We start from the raw sequence: 25,122 nt of genomic DNA, 5'->3' as shown, positions 1-25,122 counted from the left end.
CAATCATACGTTCCAGAAATATTTTGTATCTGATTACCTCCCCCGATTGTAATCAAAATGGATATATATCAGTAAGTTCTTATTAGGACTTATTTGAAATTTCATTATTAATATTAGTTGGACTGAGACAATCAGGGTAGATAACTATGGACTGATTTTATGTCAAATTACCTCCCTTTATTTCAAATTAAAATGGGAATATCTCCATAACTAATGGAGATACTGATCTGAAATTTCATTTATGTCAACAGATCTATTTGGCAGATCCTTCTTTTGTTCTCTTATAATATTTATTTTTTTTTAATTACTTCACTTTTATGTTACTATAAATAGCTTATTTTTAGTAACGTTTTTATTATTGGCCGTAGGGGAAAACCGAGACCACTTTTCTGTGGTACAACATGGATGGTACCTCCAATGTTTTGGTGTATTTTGATATATCTATACCTTGTAAGAATTTTTTTTTTCTTTTTGGTTAAATTTCTTCCCTTTGTTGTTCCTGTCCTTTGGACTTAGATATTTTTTCTGAGGACCTTCTTGTCCTCAAGTGCAGTGATATTAGGTGAGCGATATAGGGCCATCATGGCCCTCTTGTCTAAATTTAGCTTTGTAACAGGAATACATTTCAGAAATGCCCATAAGAAGTTTTAATTTCTTGTGTACGCAGTGAATATTACACCAGTCGGTTGACTACTATAAATGCAAAGTCATAATCTATATGCATATATGTGTCTTCAATTTAAGGTGCATAACGAAATAAAGAAAGTGTCATTTATTATATATTTGTAAAATAGTTGCCCAAAGTTTCATAATCTGATAATCAGAGCTCGTCATGAATATAAACAATGGACATTGTGTCTTCCGTTTAGATAAACAGTTTAATGCTGCCCTAAAGTTAAATAACTCAACGTCTTTAGGTTTTATTGTTTTATATCTAAGTCCAGGTATATTATTTAACACTATACCATATAATAAACCATCTTCTATCCAAAAGAATGGAGTTCTTGATATAGATGCGTGTATAAATGGAACTAATTCATTCAAAATCATCACAAAAGAGCCTCCGCAATATGTTGGATATTTATACAATCCTTTAAACTGGTCAAACCATTTATTGTTAGTACGTCTAAATATTTGAGTCGATTGTCGAATGCAATAAATGTCAAATTTATTTTCGGACCCATTCAGAATAGTGTGTTTAAACAGCTTAAATATATCTATCACTATATCGTCATCTGTTTTCAAAACATATTTTGCATTTCTGCATCGTTCAGTTGCCCATTTAAACCCTATTGTTGACTTGTGCGTCAAATTATGATAAGAATCTATGAAAGATCCTTGAACCATATCACCATAGATTTTAAATTCTTTATCAATGTATTTCTGAACTGTGGCATTTTCGGTGATTCCTAGAAGAAATAAAACCTTTAATGTTCCGTACGAAGTATATAGAGATTCGTTTGCCCAGGTTTGTCTCAAAGTTTGCATTTTCTTTAAGTTTGTCGTTGCTGATAACACAAGAATTAATAATGTAAGATTTGTAACGGAAGAACAAAACATTCCATTTTCATATATATTTTGTCTAATATAGGGATATTTTGGTACTGACGAATTTATAAGTTTTGATGAACCAGGCTTAATTTTTACCCGATAAGGTGCCTTTAAATTGGTTGATGTAGCACTCGAATTCACTCGGTAAGTGGAATTGAATTCTAAAACAACACTTGAATTCACACGGTAAAGTGTATCCACATTGTTTGAAATAACACCCCAGTTTACCCGTAGAGCTTTTATTAACTTGGAATTAGCATTCGAATTTTCCTGTGAGTTTGTTTTATCTGAAAATGCACTCGAATTTATCCTGTAAGATGCATTTAAAGTATCTTAAATAACACCAGAGTTTACATGGTACGTTGCTTTTAATGTACCTGCAAGTGCATTCGAAATAACCGGGTAAGTTGCATTTAAAGTGTTTAAAACAGCACTCGGACTTGCCTGGTTATATGTCATTAAGTTTCTTTTTATTTTGTAGATGAAATAATTCTGCGTCTTGAACACAAAAATACATAGCGTGAATAGAATAAGCCACTGTCTCTGTATTCGCCTTCCCATGCCCTCATTTGTAATATCATATAGAAAAACAGTTCCGCTTAAACACTATCTATGGCTCTCTTTCAACGCACGTCTTGAACTCCTTCTATACGACCATTAGATAAATTGTCAGTTAAACCGTATGGAAATATATTTTAAATCTAATGCTAATTCAGTTGTTTAATAAACAATAATAAACAAACCAGAATGAAACTGATTTGCACAAATATTTATTTATCCTTCCAAATCTGTACTGGTATCGGTACAAAACTACAAGAGAATAAGAACAGATTATTTGAATATATATTAGATCTTTTACATCCATAGCATGCAATAAGAACGGATAACTTTGAATAAAGATTGATTATAACATATGGTGATACAGAGTCAGATTAAGATGTAACATAGCTCCTAAATAAAGTTTACAATCACAGTTGTTACATTTTCATCATTTCTGATCGTTTAGTACGACATTTATGTTGTGTACAATTATGTTATGTGAGTGGTAGTGATGTTCCGATTTTCGCCGATGTTCGATTAATCATCGCTAAAGTTTCAAAGTCGGCGACATCGATTCTGACCACAAAGAATCGATTCTAGTCGCTGATATGTGGAAAAATCCAATTTCAAGACTTTTTCAGTTACCTCTCGCTGTTAAGTGTACATACCTCTGCGCTTTTATCATCTTTGGGTTAGTATTTTAAAATATATGCTCTTTACAATGGAAAACGCTGTATGGCTAGTTCATGGTCGTAGTAAAACAATCTTTCTGGCAGCACAGCATCAGACGCCTGGAAATATTTCGGGTTCTACATGAAGCCTGAATGCCGGGGGTTGGGTCCTTTTAAGAAAAACCTTGATACTACTAGGATTTTGTGCATACGAAAGTGGAATTTCTGTAAGATAGAGTACTACGCGTCTTAACAGTTCGATCCTTTATTCAATTCTGCATAAACAACTCAACAACATGACGTCAATATCTAACGTCCGACGTATACATAAATTGGCGGCAACGTCAACGTTATGTATTCACAACATCCTGGGGGCGGCTAAATGATATATAATGCAAAACATTAGGACATAATGACATTTCTAGTGTCTTTTCATAAAATGAATGCTCAGATAGAAGTAATATCTATAAATTTACAAGAAAATCACACTTTATATCCTGCACAATGCGGTTTTAAGTAAAAGTATAACTCTAAGCATGCGTGAAATGAAATAAACTTCAAAATAGCGTGTCTTTTTAACTGTCACAGCATATTCGCGAATTTATGAAAATGAACCACTTTGCTATTATAATAATGAATAACTATGATTAATGAAACTGGCATCTCTTCACATAACACTCGTAAATTTTAAGTGTCTCTATAGTTCACACATTCTAGTGGGTATAACTTCACTATTGGTCTGGTTGTAGTTCCGTTCGCGGTTCTAATTGTAGCAGCTCGGGTACGATCATCTCTTCCGGCTATTAACTGCTCAACAACGTCTAGTTTCCATCGGTTCCGTGGACATTCATCGTGGATTATTACTACGTCACCCACGGCTATCGTCTGTTCATTCCTTTCTGATTTACGATGAGATCCACGTAGTGCTGTTAAGTATTCCATTCTCCACCGTTTTCAGAAATGGTCAAGGAGCTTGGATTGTAATTTTGCCTGTTTTGTAACCGCAGAATGTTCGTCAAATTTGGATGAATTTTCAAAGTCTAAGGTAATTGTGTTATACGGAAGTGACGTCAGTCTCCAGCCGAAAGAAAGGTGTGACGGTGTTAGACACTTGATGACATCTGAGTTAACGGTCTGTCGTTCAGCATGGCTTCGATCTCCGTAACTACCGTTTGAAGTGTTTCCATGGTAACAAGGGAGCATCCTAAAATTTTCTCAAGCGCTATTTTTGTGAGACCTAATAGTCGCTCCCACCATCCTCCATACCATGGTGCTCGTTTGGGAATGAAATTCCATTCTGTGCCTTTTCTGCTTAATGTTGCTCTGACTTGAGTTGACTGGAAAATATGTTTCAAGCTTTCTGACGAACTTGTAAACGTTGTAGCATTGTCTGACATCATGACCCTCGGAACTGATCTCCGGCTTACGAAACGCCTAAAAGCTAGTAGGAAGGACTTTTTTGACAGGACAGGTCTGGTACAACCTCTAAGTGTAAGGCTCGAGAACTGGCACATATGAATAAACAGATGGTGGATCTGGCGCTCTATACGGCTTTCCTTGAACTCGTCTGCATATTGTACATTTCCAGAGGACAGATTTTACGCACTGCCTGGTAGCTGGGATCCAGTACGTCTGCCTTAAATGGGTAGCAGTAGCGTTCGTTCCTGTAACTGGTTCTCATGTGTGTCTAGTACAATCAGGCGTGTAAGTGGATGTCTATTCGGTAACAAATAGGGGAATTTGGTGACGTCGGATAATGGTGCGTTATGTATACGCCCTTCACAACGAATAATACCGTTTTTATCTACAAATAAAGGCAATTGTTTGACAAGTGGATTTTTGGTAGTATTGGACTTCAAACTGGACATCTCATCTGGATAAGTACTTTCTTGGCAACATTTTAGCCACCTTATCTCTGCATTTTCGAATTCTGCTGTCGTTAATTCATCGGTAAGTTTTGTCTGTGTATTTCGGCAATTGCTTATGAATCGTAATATGTAGGCAGTTACACGTAACAGTTTGAAGTATTTGTTGTATTTCTCTATGTTGATTACTTGATGGATGCCTTCATTTGTGCTACACTTTATACTGCATACTACGCTTATCTTCGTGGTATCGGAGGGCAACGAGATATCCGAAAATGTTGTCTGCGTTTTTGTTGTCGTCTGCATTTGATTCTCTGTTCGTTTCCAAACAGGCCAGTTGTACTGGTTTTGTATCCATGACGGCCCACTGTTCCATAGATTGTTCTGTAAGAGCTGGTCAGCAGGAATACCACGAGTTAGAAGGTCTGAAAGATTATCATATGTTGGACAGTAGTACCATGGATAATATTTGATAAGTGTTTGCATTTCTTTCACTCTGTTCTGCACGAACCGTTTCAGTGTTGATAACCAATGAAGCACAATCTGGCTATCGGACCAGCAGATGACGTCGGAAATGTTCAAGGATTCTTGTACGTGTTGAACTAATCTGGCGCCGACAACTGCGGCCATAAGTTCGAGCTGTGGTAATGTCATGGGTTTCACGGGAGCTACTCGATCTTTCGCGATCACCAGTCTGGATCCATCTGTGTTCACTATGTATACCGCTGCTCCATATGATTTGAGACTGGAATCGACAAATACATGAAGAATAGTTTCTGTTCTTGAATTATTTTATAGTAATTTAAGTTTCTCTCAAACCGGCACATTTTATACTATTGTAAAGTAAACTTAAAAACTTTAGCCGTGCTAGAGAGACTGAGAAGTGTGGCACTTTTGATTACGTTGAATGTACAGACTCAGCAAAACCGAGCCTACTAGCCTACTATTACTTTGCATAGTTGCTTTCTGTACTTCGATATAGAAATATTTTCTCAGTATATTATAATGGCGGCCTTTTTGAAGTAGTTTGCAAGCTTATTTTGTTTTTAAACTAGGTTTTCTAAAAGTTGTAAACTGGTTATTATATAGCGGTGTCTTTTAGAGGAAGGGCGGGTGTATGTTTGTTTAACAGCATATTTTGAGAACTTGAAAGAAACTTGGCTTATAGGTAGCTTAAAATAAGGTCAAGGTTACGACTGCAGTTGAGGTTTATAAACTTGAAGTTAAAGTCACTGTTCCTAGAAATATTTTGAATTAATGCACTAAAATTAAACTTGGCATATAGGAAGCTTAAAGAAAGCCTATGTTTAAACTGAATACGGGATCACTGGGATAAAGGTCAAGGTTTAAGGTCATCATAATTCTAAGAAATCAAAGAACAATGATGAAGCTATTTTTTCACTCTTACTTTACTGGGTGTAGTATAATGTCCAAAAATATTAAATTAAAATATTACTTATGTTATATTTAAAGACATAATTTTATCAAGCTGTAGTATTTCTGTATCTATCTGCATTTCATCTCTTCTCCGTATGCAAACAAAATGCTTCTTTATATGCTAAATGAAACAAAAATCTGTTTTAACAATTATTATATATATTATATTATTCCACTGGTTTGTTATATGTAAGAAAAATCAGTAAACAGTTTAAAGACGTAATAATGAATATTGATGTAAAATTATGGATGAATATTGCATGTAACGACATATTCCTGACCGGGTTCTTTATGTCGTCATACAAGGACATCAGGCGTGATACGTAGCATGTTGAAGCTACAGGTTTGCATGGGACTCGAGGTAATGTGTACGTTTAAATTACGCATCTGTGAAATATGACATATATATTTCAATGAATAGCTGTTTCCTGTTAAAATGTCAGCAAAATAAAAGCATTACACACAAAAAACTTTATAACGATGTATCAACAGGGTGTATACTAGGGATATTTTGTATGTAATGATACAAGTCTGATAGATATGTTATATTTCATAAGAATTTTATAATGCAATGCAAAACGGAACTTTTTTAAAAGAGAAATTGTTTCAATTGAAGTACTCAGCTGAGATTTACCTGTACTGATAAAATATGTATTTACCAATTAATAGCTTTTAGTAATGTTTCAGACTTAATAAACTAAATAAATTATATAATAAATAAACTTTGAGACCTTTTTGACCGAGCTGTTCAGATCGTTAAGATCGATGACTGCAAATGACTCCCACTCTCTCCGTTAGGGGGTTAAAACCATCTCAATATCTGAAACTTTGTCCGAAAGGGCATCTGATTTCTTCGGCCACCATCAAAATCGCCATATGTCCTACAATTGTGTCGGTGTGACTCATAAACTCAACACAAGAAATGTCGAAATTCCCCGGAAGCAGGGTTTTCAAAACATCTTTTAATTTTTAGTAACACTGACTTGTGGCTCTGATCTTAGTTGTCTTTTTAAAAGAGAAATTGTTTAAATTGAAGTACTCAGCTGAGATTTACCTGTACCGATAAAATATGTATTTACCAATTAATAGCTTTTAGTAATGTTTCAGACTTAATAAACTAAATAAATTATATAATAAATAAACTTTGAGACCTTTATGACCGAGCTTTTCAGATCGTTAAGATCGATGACTGCAAATGACTCCAACTCTCTCCGTTAGGGGGTTAAAACCTCCCCAATATCTGGAACTTTGTCCGAAAGGGCATCTGATTTCTTCGGCCACCATCAAAATCGCCATATGTCCTACAATTGTGTCGGTGTGACTCATAAACTCAACACAAGAAATGTCGGAATTCCCCGAAAGCAGGGTTTTCAAAACATCTTTTAATTTTTAGTAACACTGACTTGTGGCTCTGATCTTAGTTGTCACAACGTCAACTCAACAATTTTGTCCTGTAAAGCTACCTGCAAACAAAATGTTGTTTAGCAGAAAACTACTGCGATCCCATTAACAGGTTATAGTCCTTGCTAGTTATTCAAATTAGCTTGCTATATATGTACTAAATCCAGCTGTTCTTTATTTCATATAAAATCCACTTACTTCATAACGGTTTTTCGACATTTTCTAGCATATCAGATTTTAAGAGACTTGCATTTTCCATTACTGCTCATGAACAGACTCAATCAAACCGAGTTTGCAATTTTCACTGTTTGCCTTGTTCTCGGTGCTTCCGAGGGATCTACTTTTTAGAATTTATTTACTTCACAACAGCGGGTGTTAAGTGCTGTGTGGCGGCCGTAAAAAGTCGCCCCGACTTCATCTCAGTGTTGTTATATTTTCTGGTCCTTCGGGAGCATTGATTTCAACTCACTTAAATTTGAAGATTGAATACTGCTTAAGCCGGTGCTAGGGGGCGTGGGAGGTGTTGCATTTTCCATTACTGCTCATGAACATACTCAATCAAACCGAGTCTTCAATTTTCACTGTTTGCCTTGTTCTCGGTGCTTCCGAGGGATCTACTTTTTAGATTTTATTTACTTCACAACAGCGGGTGTTAAGTGCTGTGTGGCGACCGTAAAAAGTCGCCCCGACTTCATCTCAGTGTTGTTATATTTTCTGGTCCTTCGGGAGCATTGATTTCAACTCACTTAGATTTGAAGATTGAATACTGCTTAAGCCGGTGCTAGGGGGCGTGGGCAGTGTTGCATTTTCCATTACTGCTCATGAACAGACTCAATCAAACCGAGTTTGCAATTTTCACTGTGTGCCTTGTTCTCAGTGCTTCCGAGGGATCTACTTTTTAGATTTTATTAACTTCACAACAGCGGGTGTTAAGTGCTGTGTGGCGGCCGTAAAAAGTCGCCCCGACTTCATCTCAGTGTTGTTATATTTTCTGGTCCTTCGGGAGCATTGATTTCAACTCACTTAAATTTGAAGATTAAATACTGCTTAAGCCGGTGCTAGGGGGCGTGGGAGGTGTTGCATTTTCCATTACTGCTCATGAACAGACTCAATCAAACCGAGTCTGCAATTTTCACTGTTTGCCTTGTTCTCGGTGCTTCCGAGGGATCTACTTTTTAGATTTTATTTACTTCACAACAGCGAGTGTTAAGTGCTGTGTGGCGGCCGTAAAAAGTCGCCCCGACTTCATCTCAGTGTTGTTATATTTTCTGGTCCTTCGGGAGCATTGATTTCAACTCACTTAGATTTGAAGATTGAATACTGCTTAAGCCGGTGATAGGGGGCGTGGGCAGTGTTGCATTTTCCATTACTGCTCATGAACAGACTCAATCAAACCGAGTCTGCAATTTTCACTGTTTGCCTTGTTCTCGGTGCTTCCGAGGGATCTACTTTTTAGATTTTATTTACTTCACAAAAGCGGGTGTTAAGTGCTGTGTGGCGGCCGTAAAAAGTCGCCCCGACTTCATCTCAGTGTTGTTATATTTTCTGGTCCTTCGGGAGCATTGATTTCAACTCACTTAGATTTGAAGATTGAATACTGCTTAAGCCGGTGCTAGGGGGCGAGGGAGGTGTTGCATTTTCCATTACTGCTCATGAACAGACTCAATCAAACCGAGTCTTCAATTTTCACTGTTTGCCTTGTTCTCGGTGCTTCCGAGGGATCTACTTTTTAGATTTTATTTACTTCACAACAGCGAGTGTTAAGTGCTATGTGGCGGCCGTAAAAAGTCGCCCCGACTTCATCTCAGTGTTGTTATATTTTCTAGTCCTTCGGGAGCATTGATTTCAACTCACTTAGATTTGAAGATTGAATACTGCTAAAGCAGGTGCTAGGGGGCGTGGGCAGTGTTGCATTTTCCATTACTGCTCATGAAACGGATTCAATCAAACCGAGTCTGCAATTTTCACTGTTTGCCTTGTTCTCGGTGCTTCCGAGGGATCTACTTTTTAGATTTTATTATATTCCCATAAAGAACTAGATCGCTACTTTAGAAAAACTACTTTTCGCTTCTTTCAACTTCTCTTTTCGAGACATTAAATTCTTACGCCGCCATTTTTACCTAGCATGCGATAGGAACATGCCGATTTCAATAGAATGGAAAGAGATACATACTGAAACGCGGTAGGGTAAAAGCAAGCACGTTGCTGCCGAATAAATGCATTAAGGAAAGGAAAAAAGATTAGTACTATTTATATTTGGACTACTTGTGACTAGACCTGCGGGGCTTACATTCTTTTTGGTAGTGATCAGCCTTATAGGCTGAACACCACTAAATCCAGCTGTTCTTTATTTCATATAAAATCCACTTACTTCATAACGGTTTTTCGATATTTCTAGCATATCAGATTTTAAGAGACTTATATTTCCATAAAGAACTAGATCGCTTCTTTAGAAAAACAAAAAGAAAAGGGGGTGTTAACTTTTATATAAGAAAACTACAGTTCGTCAAATACAACCCGCTGAATTAATTACTACTTTTCGCTTCTTTCAACTTCTCTTTTCGAGACATTAAATTCTTACGCCGCCATTTTTACCTAGTATGCGATAGGAACATGCCGATTTCAATAGAATACAAAGAGATACATACTAAAACGCGGTAGGGTAAAAGTAAGCACGTTGCTGCCGAGAAAATGCATTAAGGAAAGGAAAAATAATAGTACTATTTATATTTGGATTACTTGTGATTAGACCTGCGGAGGCTTAATTCTATTTGGTAGTGATCAGCCTATATCACGTTTGGTGCTAGTACACCATTCCTAACTTAAAGTTTAAACTAATCCCAACGAGTAAAATTATTTCCGTAACTGACTCATCTAAATCTTATTACCATAAAAGGGACACAATTACCAACTAATCAGGGATTAGAACCACTACTCAATCGTTGCCCTCAATAAATTCTACTATCGGAAATGCACAATAGCTTTCTGATAGCGCGGGCCATCAACGAAAATCCATTATGACGCCATGCCTGTTAGGAAATTCCCAAGCTGTTTCCAATTATTTGCCTAAAAGTCTGAAGCATAGATCTATCAATAAAATTACTGCGCTGTTAGTCTTATAGGAAAAAAGGACTTGGGATAATATATAAGGTAATTGTAATTGACAAGGAATGTTGAAGTATCAAAGGTTATATATCAAGTGCGTTAAATAAATAACAATGCTTAGCAAAACGCTTGGTTGATTTTTAATATTTCCTTCTTTAAAGTAAGGATAAACATTAACCGAGTACGTGTATATATCAGTTTATCATTTTAATTTGTTATATAGCAAAGTCTGCACTATTTTTCCTTAACGAAAAGTAATTGCTCCTGATTTTCACAATTTACTGACGATTGTCATTTCTTTTGTCATAGCCAAGTGAAACTTTCTTTGTAATTTTTTTTAACCATAACTATACTAAGACTTTTGCTGGTTTAAAAGTTTGCTTGGGTTCAAAAAAGTAAATAAAAGTGCCCTATCTTTTGGACTATTAGTGTTGAGTTTAACGTCACAGCGGCAAAATAATAGAACAAATGGCGACTCTCCAGCTGATTATGGAGGGACCTAGGATACGTCCTTTGGTTGATTACTTCGTTCATAAAATAGTACAATGCTAGATTGTTTCCTTTATAAAATAGTGACATTATTCAGTCATGGATATATGTCAAGAAACAATATAGCTTGCAGTTAACAATCTGATGATCAATTACTGCCTTTGTGTGTCCAACCTGTGATAGATTAGTCGGGCGACTGTGACCATAGAACATACATCATGTGCTAATTGTATGTTTAAAGTTAAATATTTTAAAAGTTAATGCTTTGTTTTGTTGTTTTCTTTCGTACCACAAATACAGCGAGCGAATTAAATGGTTTAGAAATAAGATATCGTGTGCAATTTCATTTGAAATGTCACGGGTATATTATGTTAAAAACACCAGTATATGTTGGTGAACTGTTTCGCACATTTTAAGTAACTTTTCTGACTGTTAATGCAACGTGCACAATGCAATAAACATACATATATGTCTTACATAATAATCGACATATTCTTAGAAATTCATGCTGTCAATAAACATCTGTTATACCAAAGGAAAAGAAATAATGTAAGAAAGGACAAATACTCTGTATGGATTTTCACCACATGTTAATATCAAACTAAGCTACAATACATATTTGATTATTAGTTCTTGTCGTTACTTTATCTTATTTAATATATTTGAACAATAACTACTTATTTTCATGCATATACTGTGTTAACAAATGTATAAGAAAATGATTCAAAAGATTCATTTGTAGCCATCTGAGATTTATTCAACATCGGATAACATTCTGTTTCGTTGTTTTATTGTGTGAAGTCAATAGAAATGATTAATTTTAGAACTGGAATTAACAGTTACTGTATTGTCAATTATTACTGATAATATAGCCAACAAATTGTTTGCTAAATCCCCATGAAATATGAAATGTATGTGTTCCCGCTATATACCGGTATTACATTTTAAGAAATAATCTTGCGTTACGAATGTAGAGAAGATCTTTAATGATAAAATAGGCGAATAATAAATAAATGCTTTATAATCTAATGAAAATTGCGGTATAACCGGCTAAGGAAAAGGGGTGCATTTAGAGTTAATTCGCATAAGTGTATCAGCAGATAAAACAAATATGTAATGGAAATTATTTGCGTAAGTTGCTATGTCTTTTATTAATGTTAGGCGTAGTTGTCTTGGTGACTTACGGTATATTACAGAACAGAATAAGGATAAGTTCAAGAGTTATGTTAGATAACATTAATGCACCTTATCAAGTAAAGATGCAACCTGGATTATTACAACTTATCAATCCAGCTGAACCAAAATATCCTTACGATGTCCATTATATTAAAGAAGATGAGGCATTTTGTTCCTCAGTTACAAATCTTACTTTCTTAGTCATTGTGTTATCATCTACAACAAACTTTAACAGAAGGCAAACATTGAGAAAAACCTGGGCAAACGAATCCTTATATACTTCGTACGGAACACTGAAGATTGTATCTCTTCTAGGAATCACCGATAAAGCCAAAGTCCAGAAACAAATTGATGAAGAATTTAATCTCTATGGTGATACGGTTCAAGGAGCTTTTCTAGATACTTATGAAAATCTGACACATAAATCAACAATGGGATTTAAATGGGCAACTGAAAGATGCAGAAATGCAAAATATATTATAAAAACAGATGACGATGTAGTGATCAATATGTTTGAGCTTTTTCAAAACAATAAACTAAGCGAATCCGAAAACAAAACTCATGTGCTCTGCCATCGTCAATCGACTAGGGTTTTAAGAGATGAAAGCGAAAAATGGTTTGTCGACCATTACCAGTTTAAGGGAATGAGTAGATTACCTCCATATTGCGGGGGTCTTTTTGTGATGATTTTAAATGAAGTGGTTCCATATCTCTACGAGTCTGTTTCGAAGACACCATTCTTTTGGTTAGAAGATGTTTTGTTATATGGAATTGCCTTAAGCAACATACCTGGACTTAAAATCCAAGCAATACGCGAAAACATAGAGGGTTTTGACATTAAAGCATCAATAAATTGCCTAGATAAAAGGAAGAAGAAATGTCCATTATTTGTATTCATGACAGTAGCTCTTAATGATATCGTGAAGCTTTGTTCATCCGTTACAACCAGCAAATTCATATTTAACACAAAAAATGTTCAAACACAAACACAAATATCTCGAAATCAATATATCTAGGTGTTCTGTATTTACAGAATAAATTATGACTTTGTTTGTCTTTGTTCTGATTGTATCGTAATTACTAGTGATAACATGGCCTTCATTTCAATGGTACAATTTTGAGTTCTTTTATTCACAAATGTATAAATGTATTTGACTGTACAACATTGTAACTGTATACGAAATTTCTAGTTATAACTGATAATTGGACCTTATTAGAGAACATAAGCTATGACACGTCTATCACAAAATCTACCGAGTATATCAAAATCCCATTCAAAAGTTAAACGTGGGCTCATGTACGTTGGAAAATGAAGTTAATGAGTAGCCTGCTTTGCAGAAATATCTACGAAAATGAAATTCATGTGTGTACTAAATGAAACTTACGGAAAGTCGGTGTTTCTACAGAAATGCCCGCCTATGCCAGGAACAATGCCTATAGGGGCACCTAAGATCTCCATCAACCATCAAAGCTGAAAAGTCATGTGAGCTGACTGTGTCGCTGTGACTCTAAACCGAAAAAGAAAGTACAAATTACATGACAGAATATGTTATAGAATTTCTCTGTTTTTTTTTTTTTTTACTTTATAGTTTTCAATGATATTTCAACAGAAATCCAGTTTATATCACAGTGTAAGATTTATTATTTCGCATCGCAGTAAAAACATCACTGTAGTGATCCGTGCATATTATAGTATGAGAGTTTTCAAAATTGTGACTTGCGTAGGCATTCTCTGAAGATGGACAACTACCATGTTAAACGTTATCTACTAGGTGTCACAAGAAAGACTTGTCCGGTAGTCGCCCTTGAGAGGCCCTTAATAGTTAAATAAACGAGGTCAAATGTCATTTGGGGCATATTTTCATGTGTGTCACATAAAATACCTTGTATCTTGATCATTTATCGGTGTAGAGTAACAAAAATGGTATCAAAAAGAAGCCAGGAATTTGTACATTTATTTACAAACACTTAATCAATTTTTCACATTTACATACTTTTGAATATTCATGAAAACTTAAAAGATGGGCAGATAATTCGTTAAAATGACATTTTCAAAAAATTCAAAGATCAAATCTTCACTACTTATGTTTATAAATGGACAAGAATAAGCAGAATTACATTTGAAACAATACCTTATACAAATATATATCTCTTTGTAGCATTATTTATTGTTTGCAAGAGTAAATACAGTCAAAAGTGGGTGGGGTATATTAATCATTAAAAAACAAATATTAAAACAAAACGGACAATATTTACATATCTCTAATATAAACCATATTTTGAGATAGTAAGATGTTTTGATCTTAATTTTTTTTTTCATAAATATTAATTAAAAGTTTTTCAGCTTATTTGCCTACTCATGAATATTAATTAAAATGTATTAAATATGCATTTAAAACGTTCATTTAATACACGTATATCTGTTCTGAACCATTGATAAGAATCTTATCATTTTTATAAATGTCCAAGTAAAACTTGTAAATATTCCATGCGTTAAGAATATAAGAAGTATGTAAATATAATCTGAAAAGTAGATCCCACGAAAGCACCGAGAACAAGGCAAACAATGAAATTGCAGACTCAGTTTCATTAAGTCTGTTCATGAGCAGTAATGGAAAATGCAACAATGCCCACGCCCCCTACCAACGGCTTAAGCAGTATTCAATCTTAAATCTAAATGAGTTGAAATCAATGATCCCGAAGGACCAGAAATGATAACAACACTGAGATGAAGTAGGGGCGACTTTTTACGGCTGCCACACAGCAATTGACACCCGCTGTTGTGAAGTAAATATAATCTGAAAAGTAGATCCCACGAAAGCACCGAGAACAAGGCAAACAGTGAAAATTGCAGACTTGGTTTCATTAAGTCTGTTCATTGGCAGTAATGGAAAATGCAACACTGCCCAAGCCCCTACCACCTGCTTAAGCAGTATTCAATCTTCAAATCTAAATGAGTTGAAATCAATGATAACGAAGGACCAGAAAATATAACAACACTGAGATGAAGTCGGGGCGACATTTTACGGCCGCCCACAGAACACTTATCACCCGCCTTTGTGAAGTAAATACAATCTGAAAAGTAGATCCTACGGAAGCACCGAGAACAAGGCAAACAGTGAAAATTGCATAATCGGTTTCATTAAGTATTACGTATAGCTAGGATGGCCTGTCTGTATACACAGGATACACATGTGGTCAGTCTGTATAATCCTGATACCCAAAATGGCCTGCATCTATACCTAAGGTACCCATAGTTGTCTCTTTGTATGCCACGGACACTCATAGTGTATCTGTATTTAGAGCTAACCTGACTTGTATGTATATCCATGATACCAAGAGTGACCTGTATACCTTGGATAAATTGGCGGCCTTTCTGTATACCAAGGATATTCGTATTGGCATACATATATAGTCCTGATAACCTGTATGTATACAATGGATACCATGAGAGGCCTGTTTGTACACCTAGGATACCCTTAGTTTTCCGTATATATATAAGCAGGATGACCTATATTTATACCCAGAGTGGTCTTTATGTGTAGCAAGTTTACAAATAGCGGTACTCAGGATCCAATAGTGGCCTGTATTTATAGCCAAGACGACTTGACATTATACCAAGGATACCAAGATAGCATTCCTCTATACCTAGGATATACCGGTGGCATGTATTTATACCCACGATATTCACAGTGGTGAAATTAAGTAAACGGTCAGGATTACCTGTTTGTATAACCAGGATACTCATGATGACACTCAGGTGACCTGTCTATATACCAAGCATACTCAACGCATATACTAGCCTAGTGTATAGCAACGATGGTCTGCCTGTATACCCAGGCTTTTGACCAAAAAAGGCTTATATGTAAACCCGGGATATCCATAATGGCCAGCATATATGGCCACGATGACATGTTTGTGTATCAAGGCTACATAGAGTGGCCTGGCTCTATACCTTGGATACATAAGTAACCTGTCTGTATACCAATGCCATCCAAAGTGACCTGAATGTATAGGAATAATGGCATGTCTATATACCCAAGATACCCAGAATGGTGTGTATGTAAATTAAAGATGCCTTTAGTAGGAAACTCGGCTGGCCCTTCTGTATGTCCAGAATACCCAGAATTCCGTCTGTATATTCAGTATACCAAAATCTTCCAATATGTATACATTGGTTGCCAATATGACCTGTCTGTATACCCATGATACCCATAGTGACCTGTATGTAAAGCCAGGGTACCCATAGTGGACTGAATGTATAGCCAGGGTGACCTTTCGGTATGCACAAAACACGCAGAGTGCATGATTGCATAACTAAGATACACATAGTGGAATGTACATGTATGTATACCCAGGATAGTTTTCCTGTATAACTAGGATACCCATGTTACCTGACTCTATATCCAGGTTACCATTGTTGCTTGTATATATAGCCAGGTTTTCCCTAGATGCCTGTATCTATAGCAAGAAGGACCAGTCTGTATACACAGGATGCCCAGAGTGGCATGTCTATTTAGCCCGGATGGTGTGTATACTAATGACACTAAAAATGGCCTGCCTATATATCACTGGTACAAAGTTTGCCTGTCTGTATCCTAAGGATATCCATAGAGGCCTGTATGAAAAGCCAAGATTGCCTGTCGATATACCTAAGATATCCATAGTTGCCTTCTCTATACCTCTAGATACATTGGGTGCCCAGTCATTATACCAAGTATACCATTGATACCAATTTAGGCTATCCTGTCTGTAAACCCAATATATGTTTTAAATAGTATATTGTTTAATTATCCGTCAAAATACTGCAAAACCTGACATAAAACCTTTTGTACATTCCGCAGTATATTAGAAAGACTAAATACTAGTATACTGACATTTGACGGCCATTGTGAAAAGTAGCTGTCTTATTGGTTGTCTGAGATGGTGTCAACCTGATTTAAAATAGTAATCTTTTTTCAATCACAATGCTGTACTAAACTATAATATGAAATTAGGTGCTACCTAGAAGGCAGAGCTCCCTTGTAAAAATCACCAGTGCCCCTTAAAAATTAAAGGAGTGGTGCTGGAATAATCTGGAATTATGGATCTGTATAAGGAAGTTTATGTTCTATTAGATCTATTAAAATTAAAAGTATTAATGATAATTTATGATTTCTGAATGCATGTCTTAGACTGCATTAAGATTAAATCTTGACATGTGAAAACTCGACAAATATTCTATATAAACAAAAGAAAGTTCGGTATAGATTAACATCTGCACCAAGATGAAGAAAAGAATGAACTTGAATAATTTCTGTTATTCTTATTAAAACGTACTGCATTAACACTTTTACATGAATAATTATCATACTGGAAACCAGTCACAAATGATAACTGCTTCAAACTAAAAAGCTTGGACTGTGAAAGTTTTAAACCTAACAGAATCTCATTAGGCCAATAACCTAAGACATTCTCTGTCTCTTTTCTTGTAAATGTTTGGAAATGAGGACTTAATGTAAATAGTTCATGTTCCAATTCCAAAATAAATAGAGATTAGAATTTACATAATCCTGGACTAGGGCAATGACTATTGTAATTCTTTTTAATGTCATTATTGTCAAATTACGGTTCTTTTTGGAAGGAAGTATGTGTCAAACTTTAAGGCAAACATACTGCTATGATAGACGTCTGGTATGGGAGAATGACAATCATTTGCATATACAAAGCTTGTTTTTAAACCCAAAAGACCAGCCGTTTTTAAAAGTTAATAATTAGAATTTTACCCAGAGAAAAACACTGTTTGCCGAAATTCTCGGAAACCCCTGTTTTATTTACTGACCGGCTAAGTTCACAGTCTATGGCTTTTTTATGGTTAATCTTTAACACTATAGAATAGGGATGGTAGTAGGAACTATTTTGATGTTTATTGATAATTCATAGCCAATAGTTTTTTCTTAGTGATAATCTCTAGTCAGTGATTTTTAAGGTAGTAGATGAAATATGTAAACGGGCAGAAGAGCATTATGTGCTTTTCATGTAACCAGACCATGTTAGCAATGTACCTATACATGTACTTAAACCAGTCATTGATAAGACTTCAGACAAAACACACGAAGCATCAGAAGGTTGTAGCGACGATGATATGTCATAATGTCGAGTAACTAGATAAGTGAGTAGATGTAAAAACAAGACGGTAATGATGACCCTGGATCGCTCACCTGAGTAATATAGCTTCATATTTCAAATGTCAAACTGATGCTAATATATTAAGGTAGTAGGTCAGTTTGTCATATTTATGGTCATTGAAGGTCAGTTTAAGATCAGTATGCAAAACTGTACATGCCATTCAGATTTCAAGGCTGTATCTTTAAAAACAAGAAAAGAGGTCAGTAGGTCACATTCATGTCAACAGAAAGTCAGTTTTAAGATTGATGTGCTAAACTGTACATATCTTCCAAATTTCAAACTTGTATCTTAAAAAAGCAAGAAAGTAGGTCATAGGTCACATTCATGGTCTCTGAAATTCAGCTTTAAGATCAGTCTGCAAAACTGTATATGTCATCCAAATTTGAAGGCTGTATCTTAAAAAACAAGAAAGTAGGTCAGTAGGTCACATTCATGGTCACTGAAAGTCAATTTTAAGATCAGTGTGCAAAACTGTACATGTCGTCCAAATTTCAAGGTTATATCTTACAAAACAAGAAAGTAGGTCAGTAGGTCACATTCCATATGACCCAGGTTCGAACTTGACCCAAAGATTATCAAGGTTAACATTCTGACCAAGTTTCATGAAAATACAATCATAAATCTGGCTTTTAGAGTGTTAACAAGCTTTTCCTTTGATTTGACTTGGTGACGTAGCTTTTGACTCATCTGACCCAGATTTAAACTTGACTTAAAAATCATTAGGAGAAACATTCTGACCAAGTTTCATAAAGATATGTTCATAAATGTGGCCTCTAGAGTGTTAACTAGCTATTCCTTTGATTTGACCTGCTGACCTAGTGTTTGATCCTAGTGTTTAACCCAGATTTAAACTTGACCTAAAGATCATCAGGATTAACAATCTGACCAAATGTCATTAAGATATGATTATAAATGAGACCCTTAGGATGTTAACTAGCGTTTCCTTTGATTTGACCTGGTGACTTAGTTTGTATCTATATATGTTTGTATTTATATGACAAAGATTGTGAGGTAACCTTAATATCATCAAGGTTCACATTCTGACCAAGTTTCATGAGGATACAGTCTTAAATGTGGCCTCTAGAGTGTTAACAAGCTTTTCTTTTGATTTAACCTGGTGACCTAGGTTTTTACCCCACCTAACCAAGATTTGAACTTGACATATAGATTATCAGGATTAATATTCTGGCCAAATGTCATTCAGATATGGTCATAATGTGACCTCTTGAGTGTTATATAGCTTTTCCTTTTATTTAACCTGGTGACCTAGTTTTTAACCCCAGATGATTAAGATTCAAACTTGACCTGAAGATTATCAACATTAACATTTTGAGTTTTTTGAAGATACAGTCATAAATTTTCCTCTAGAGTCTGAACAAGCTTTTCCTTTGATTTGACCTGGTGACCTAGTTGTTGACCCCCGATGACCAAGATTTTATTGAGAGTAACATTCTGACCAAGTTTCATTAAGATTGGGCTATAATTGTGACCTCAAGAGTGTTAACTGTCGAATTGTTTACGATCACGGACGACGGGCATAGGGCGGTCACATAAAGCTCACATTGTGCACTTCATATTCAGGTGAGCTAAAAAAATAAACAGAACGAGAAACCGTCAAAATACAAACTGCTGCGATATAAATGCTTAATTGTGACAGATCATTGACACGCGAGGAAATCGCACAGGTCTTCGTTGACTCTGTTTACAGTCTTCAATATGAAAGTGGCAAAACACTTTAATTAGCAGTTCAAAGATACAAAGGAGGATCCGCTAAGTAATGAACACTTGCTTGACATTGAGAACATTTGTTCCGAAAACTCCTTTGATATGAGTAGCTAGAGTGCCTTAACTCTAACATCTCACAATATAAAAGCAGACGTCTTACAATGTTTATCATCAAGAAAAGCATAAAACATTTAACATTTTAAGAAAAACTGGCGGTCAATTTAATTAATTCTCACGTCGATTATAAAAAGTAGGCATCCCATACAAATGAATAAAGTCATTGATGTCAATCGTGATTGCAAAACGAATATTTCAGAACTTTGGTTATGTTCAATGTGTATCAGTTTTGTCTAAATCGAAACGACTTCAGCTTTAGCTTAAAATGTTCATGAAAGCATGTTGATAATTTTTTCTAGAGTTACTTTAGTCTATTAGCTAAATTCAATTGTAGATGTCGCTCTAAAATGAATACATGTATGACGTTTTCAGACAGATCACGTTATGGAAGCAGCATTGTAGTTCAGCATCTTACAGCATCAACTGTGTTGAAATTTACCAAAATATGCTTTATTGCAATTACCAACGGGAAGACATTTTACGACACTTTTGATTATGGCTTGAATATGATAAATTTAATATGTTAGTTGCAAGAGTACACTTATCAATCAATGGGATGTCTTTGTACTGCAAGTGAATGACATTTGATAATGTATTTTTGGTCCACAGGTGTTACGAAACTTTACCGCTTGACTACGCAAAAACGACTTTAAAGACACATCTGACAGTTTCCTATATGCATATAGGCAGAATTACTTTAAACTTCGTGTACGGAATGACAATCAAGTTTAAACGGAAATATGTATTAAAATCATAGGTACCGGTGCTTAATCTTGAATTATCTGCCGTTGTTAAAAGACTTGATTTTTTAAAAGTGTCGACATGTTAATTTTTGATAAAATCAAAGATTAGATATTGGTGAAGAAGTGTAGTTCTTATTTTGTGCATCTGAAGTTTAGTTTTTTTAGTGCATGACATATTCATTGAGTACATCGGTACCTTGGGGATCCAGGCTACACTGAAAAGCATCCCAGAAATATCTGGCACAGGCGTGATTAGAACCCGCATCACCAGATTGCTAGTCCTGGGCATTCCCACTACACCAGCGTGTCATGCTAGAGAGTTTAATAACAAAACAAAAGAAGGTGTGAAAACGTTTAAAGCTGCCAAGGTAATTTTACCTCCAGGTGCACTTTACTAATATTCATAACCTATCAACTTCCAAAATTACAAGAAATCAGGGTAGCTCTAGTTTTTAGCCACATTGACTATAATTCTGCTTCTGTCCCACATCTGAACATGTTCTGCACCCTGCCTCCCCCATTTCAAAATGCCCCTCCATTCTCCAATTTGAAATCGTGAATTAGTGAAGGTGAAATCGTGAAGTTTAATCGTGAGTTCGTGAAGTGGAAATCGTGAAATCAAGAAATCGTGAATTCGTTAAGTGGAAATCGTGAAACAGTAAAGTTTAATCGTGAGTTCGTGAAGTGTAAATCGTGAAATCAAGAAATCGTGAATTCGTTAAGTGGAAATCGTGAAACAGTGAAGTTTAATCGTGAGTTCGTGAAGTGGAAATCGTGAATTCGTTAAGTGGAAATCGTGAAACAGTGAAGTGGAAATCGTGAAATCAGGAAGCAGAAATCGTGAATTCCTGAAGTGGAAATCGTGAAATGAGGAAGCAGAAAGCGTGAAATAATGAAGTTGAAATGTCACCACGGGTCTTTTGTACTAAACAGAGTCTGTGTATCATGGCTAATGTAAATACATGTATGTCAGAAATGATGATAACTGGATGTTTAAGCTTTCAGGGTAAAGTTCGTTGAATCTCAGTCCAAAGAAATTTCGTCTGTTTCTGTTTTGCACCAACATATCTGTATTTAAATTCAGATTTACAAATCTTGAATTGTGAAAAACCAAATATTTAGAAATGGTGTTCTGTTTAGAAATTGAACTGCAAATTAAGAGAATTATGATTTTACCAAAGAATTGTTATTTTTGATATCTGTAAAAATTTAAAAAAAAACAACAACAAAAAGACAGCAGTAAAGGTAGGTTAAGTCCTCCCTGTTCATAAGGCTGGTAATAAAGCTGATCCAAATAATTGCAGACCAATATCTATACTGTCTACTATTTCAAATATATCTGAGGGACATGCCACTAAATGTTTACTAGCTTATCCAAACAAATAAAACTTCATAAACACATCACAGTCAGGGTTTCAGTTCATGCAAAACTGTGTCATTTAACTTATAGATAATTGGTTCAAAAATTTAAAAATAATAATGAAATACCTGGTGCAATATATTTATGCCAGTAATATATATTCCGTTTTTGTAGTTTGAAATATTTAATAATGTAAACCCATTCAAAGTAGTCAGTGCATGATACTAACAAGAGGGAGTTCAGAATATTTTGAAACTGTCCATATAAAATATGGGGAAAAACTGTATTTAATCATTGCGCTTACACCATTCAGCCCTCGAAATATTCACCCTAAACACAAATGCACGTTTCAGACCAATATCTATACTGTCTACTATTTCAAGGATATCGGAGGGACATGCCACTAAATGTTTACTACCATTTTTAGCTCACCAGAGCCAAAGGCTTAGGGTGAGCTATTAGTATCACTCACCGTCCGGCGTCCGTCGTCCGTTGTCCGTAAACTTTTACTTCAAACGACATTTCCTCATAAACCGCTAGGCAAATTTCATACAAACTTCACAGGAATGTTCCTCGGGTAAAGCTCTACAAAAATTATTCAAAGGATTGAATTCCATGCATTACTCTGGTTGCCATGGCAACCGAAAGGAAAAACTTTAAAAATCTTCTTCTCAAAAACCAGAAGCCCTAGAGCTTAGATATTTGGTGTGAAGCATTACCTAGTGGACCCCGAGGTCAAAATTGACCCCGCCCCAGGGGTCACTTGATTTTACATAGAAAAATCTTTAAAAATTTTCTTCTCAAAACCCAGAAGCCCTAAGCCTTAGATATTTGACCTGTAGCATTGCCTAGTGGACCTCTACTAAAATTGTTCAAATCAGGACCACGGGGTCAAAATTGACCCCGCCACAGGGGTCACTTGATTTTACATATGAAAATCTTCAAAAAATTTCTAAAAATAAACCAGAAGCCCTAAAGCTTAGATATTTCACATGTAGCATTGCCTAGTGAATCTCTACAAAATTTGTTCAAATCATGACCCCCAGGGTCTAAATTGACCCCGCCCCAGGGGTCACTTGATTTTACATAGGAAAATCTTAAAAAAATCTTCTTCTCAAAAAGCAGAAGCCCTAGAGCTTAGATATTTGACATGTAGCATTGTCTAGTGGACCTCTACTAAAGTTGTTCAAATCATGACCCCGGAATCAAAATTGACCCCGCCCTAGGGGTCACTTGATTTTACATCTGTAAATCTTCAAAACTTTTCTTAAAATAAACCAGAAGGCCTAAAGCTTAGATATTTCACATGTAGCATTGCCTAGTAGACCTCTACAACATTGTTCAAATCATGACCCCCAGGGTCAAAATTGACCCCGCCCCAGGGGTCACTTGATTTTACATAGGAAAACCTTCAACAATTTTCTAAAAAAAAACCAGAAGGCCTAGATCTTAGATATTTGACATGTAGCATTGCCTAGTAGACTTCTACAAAATTTCTTCAAATCATGACCCCTGGGTCAATTGGCCCCGCCCCATGGGGTTACTTGATTGTAAATAAAAAAATCTTCAAAATCTTCTAAAAATAAACCAGAAGGCCTAGAGCTTAGATATTTGACATGCAGCATTGCCTAGTGGACCTCTACAAAATTTGTTCAAATCTTGACCCACCAGGGTAAAATTGACCCAGCCCCAGGGTTACTTGATTGTACATAGGGCAATCTTCATAAATTTGCTTAAAATAAACCAGAAGGCCTAGATCTTAGATATTCAATATGTAACATTGCCTAGTAGACTTCTACAAACTTAGTTCAAATCATGACTCCGGGATAAAACTTGCCCCGCCCCAGAGGTTACTTGATTGTACATCGGAAAAATTTCCAAAAAAAATCTAAAAATCATCAGTTTGACATTTGAAACATGTAGCTCATATTACTCTGGTGAGCGATCCAGGGTCATCATAACCCTCTTGTTTACGTCTTTGGTATGACGTGGCCGGGGATCGAACCCACGACCTCCCGCACTCGAAGCGGACACATTTAACGATTTTTTTTCTCCCTGATTTTAGAATCTTGTCCCTGTTAATATTTCCAATAATAGACATGTCGGGTGATATACCGGGTGTACTGGATATTTGCACAACAAAGCCTTTGAAATTGAATAAAATTGTGAAAAGTACCCTTTTAGCAACTTTTTCTTTATGCGATTACTGGTCGTTCTTGCCCTTTCCTTAGCAGTTGTTTATACGCCGAGCTTCGAAATAATATACCCATATTTAATCCCCTGTGTGGAGTTCACTAAATGTTCTTTCAACTGCATTGTTACAAATTTTAGGTTTTATTGCAACATTGCACCCTTTGGTTTTTTTTGCTTTTTGGTCAAAAGATTGGATACCCACTTTTCAATCACCTCTGATGATTTGAAGTTTATAGTTAGATATTCATGAACACATCCCCTTAAAACGTCCACTTATTTTGTTTATCTCGAGTCTTCTTCTACAATGACTTCTACAGCGGCAAATTTATGAGAGGATGTTGGCGTTTCAGAGCACCGAGACAGAACTTGGACTTTAGAGTACCCTTACCTTATATGTAGTAGCTTAGAGTCGGGAAGAACCGCCGTATATAGTTTTAAATTTGCTTGGCCGGTATATTCAGAGAACAACGCATTTGTATATACTTGATATAATTTTCTATCACAGTATTGCATGACCTATGTTTAGAATACTAGAAATAAGGTCATATTGCTTTCCGTAAAAACTGCTCCCGTAGAAGTTG

General features: G+C 35.7%; 2 protein-coding genes across 2 annotated transcripts; one reads left to right on the top strand and one right to left on the bottom strand.

Annotated features, from left to right (window-relative positions):
• Nucleotides 1-4,399: 4,399 nt before the first annotated feature.
• LOC128556996 (uncharacterized) lies at nt 4,400-5,281 on the bottom strand. The gene has a single exon (XM_053543591.1). The coding sequence runs from the start codon at nt 5,279-5,281 to the stop codon at nt 4,400-4,402; it is 882 nt and encodes a 293-aa protein (XP_053399566.1).
• A 7,037-nt stretch (nt 5,282-12,318) lies between these two features.
• LOC128556857 (UDP-GalNAc:beta-1,3-N-acetylgalactosaminyltransferase 1-like) lies at nt 12,319-16,964 on the top strand. The gene is made up of 2 exons (XM_053542882.1): nt 12,319-12,980; nt 16,646-16,964. The coding sequence occupies exons 1-2, from the start codon at nt 12,319-12,321 to the stop codon at nt 16,962-16,964; spliced, it is 981 nt and encodes a 326-aa protein (XP_053398857.1).
• The last annotated feature ends 8,158 nt before the right edge of the window (nt 16,965-25,122 follow it).

This window comes from Mercenaria mercenaria, chromosome 1, assembly GCF_021730395.1.
Source record: "Mercenaria mercenaria strain notata chromosome 1, MADL_Memer_1, whole genome shotgun sequence".
Taxonomy (NCBI): Eukaryota; Metazoa; Mollusca; class Bivalvia; order Venerida; family Veneridae; genus Mercenaria; species Mercenaria mercenaria.
This window is presented reverse-complemented; position numbering and strand designations above follow the sequence as displayed.

Excerpts from the sequence above, each read along its gene's own strand:
- LOC128556996 (XM_053543591.1), bottom strand. The coding sequence starts at position 5,281 with ATGACATTACCACAGCTCGAACTTATGGCCGCAGTTGTCGGCGCCAGA.
- LOC128556857 (XM_053542882.1), top strand. The coding sequence starts at position 12,319 with ATGCAACCTGGATTATTACAACTTATCAATCCAGCTGAACCAAAATAT. Across the intron at positions 12,981-16,645 it reads TCGAAGACACCATTCTTTTG|GTTACCATTGTTGCTTGTAT; the intron begins GTTAGAAGATGT and ends CTCTATATCCAG.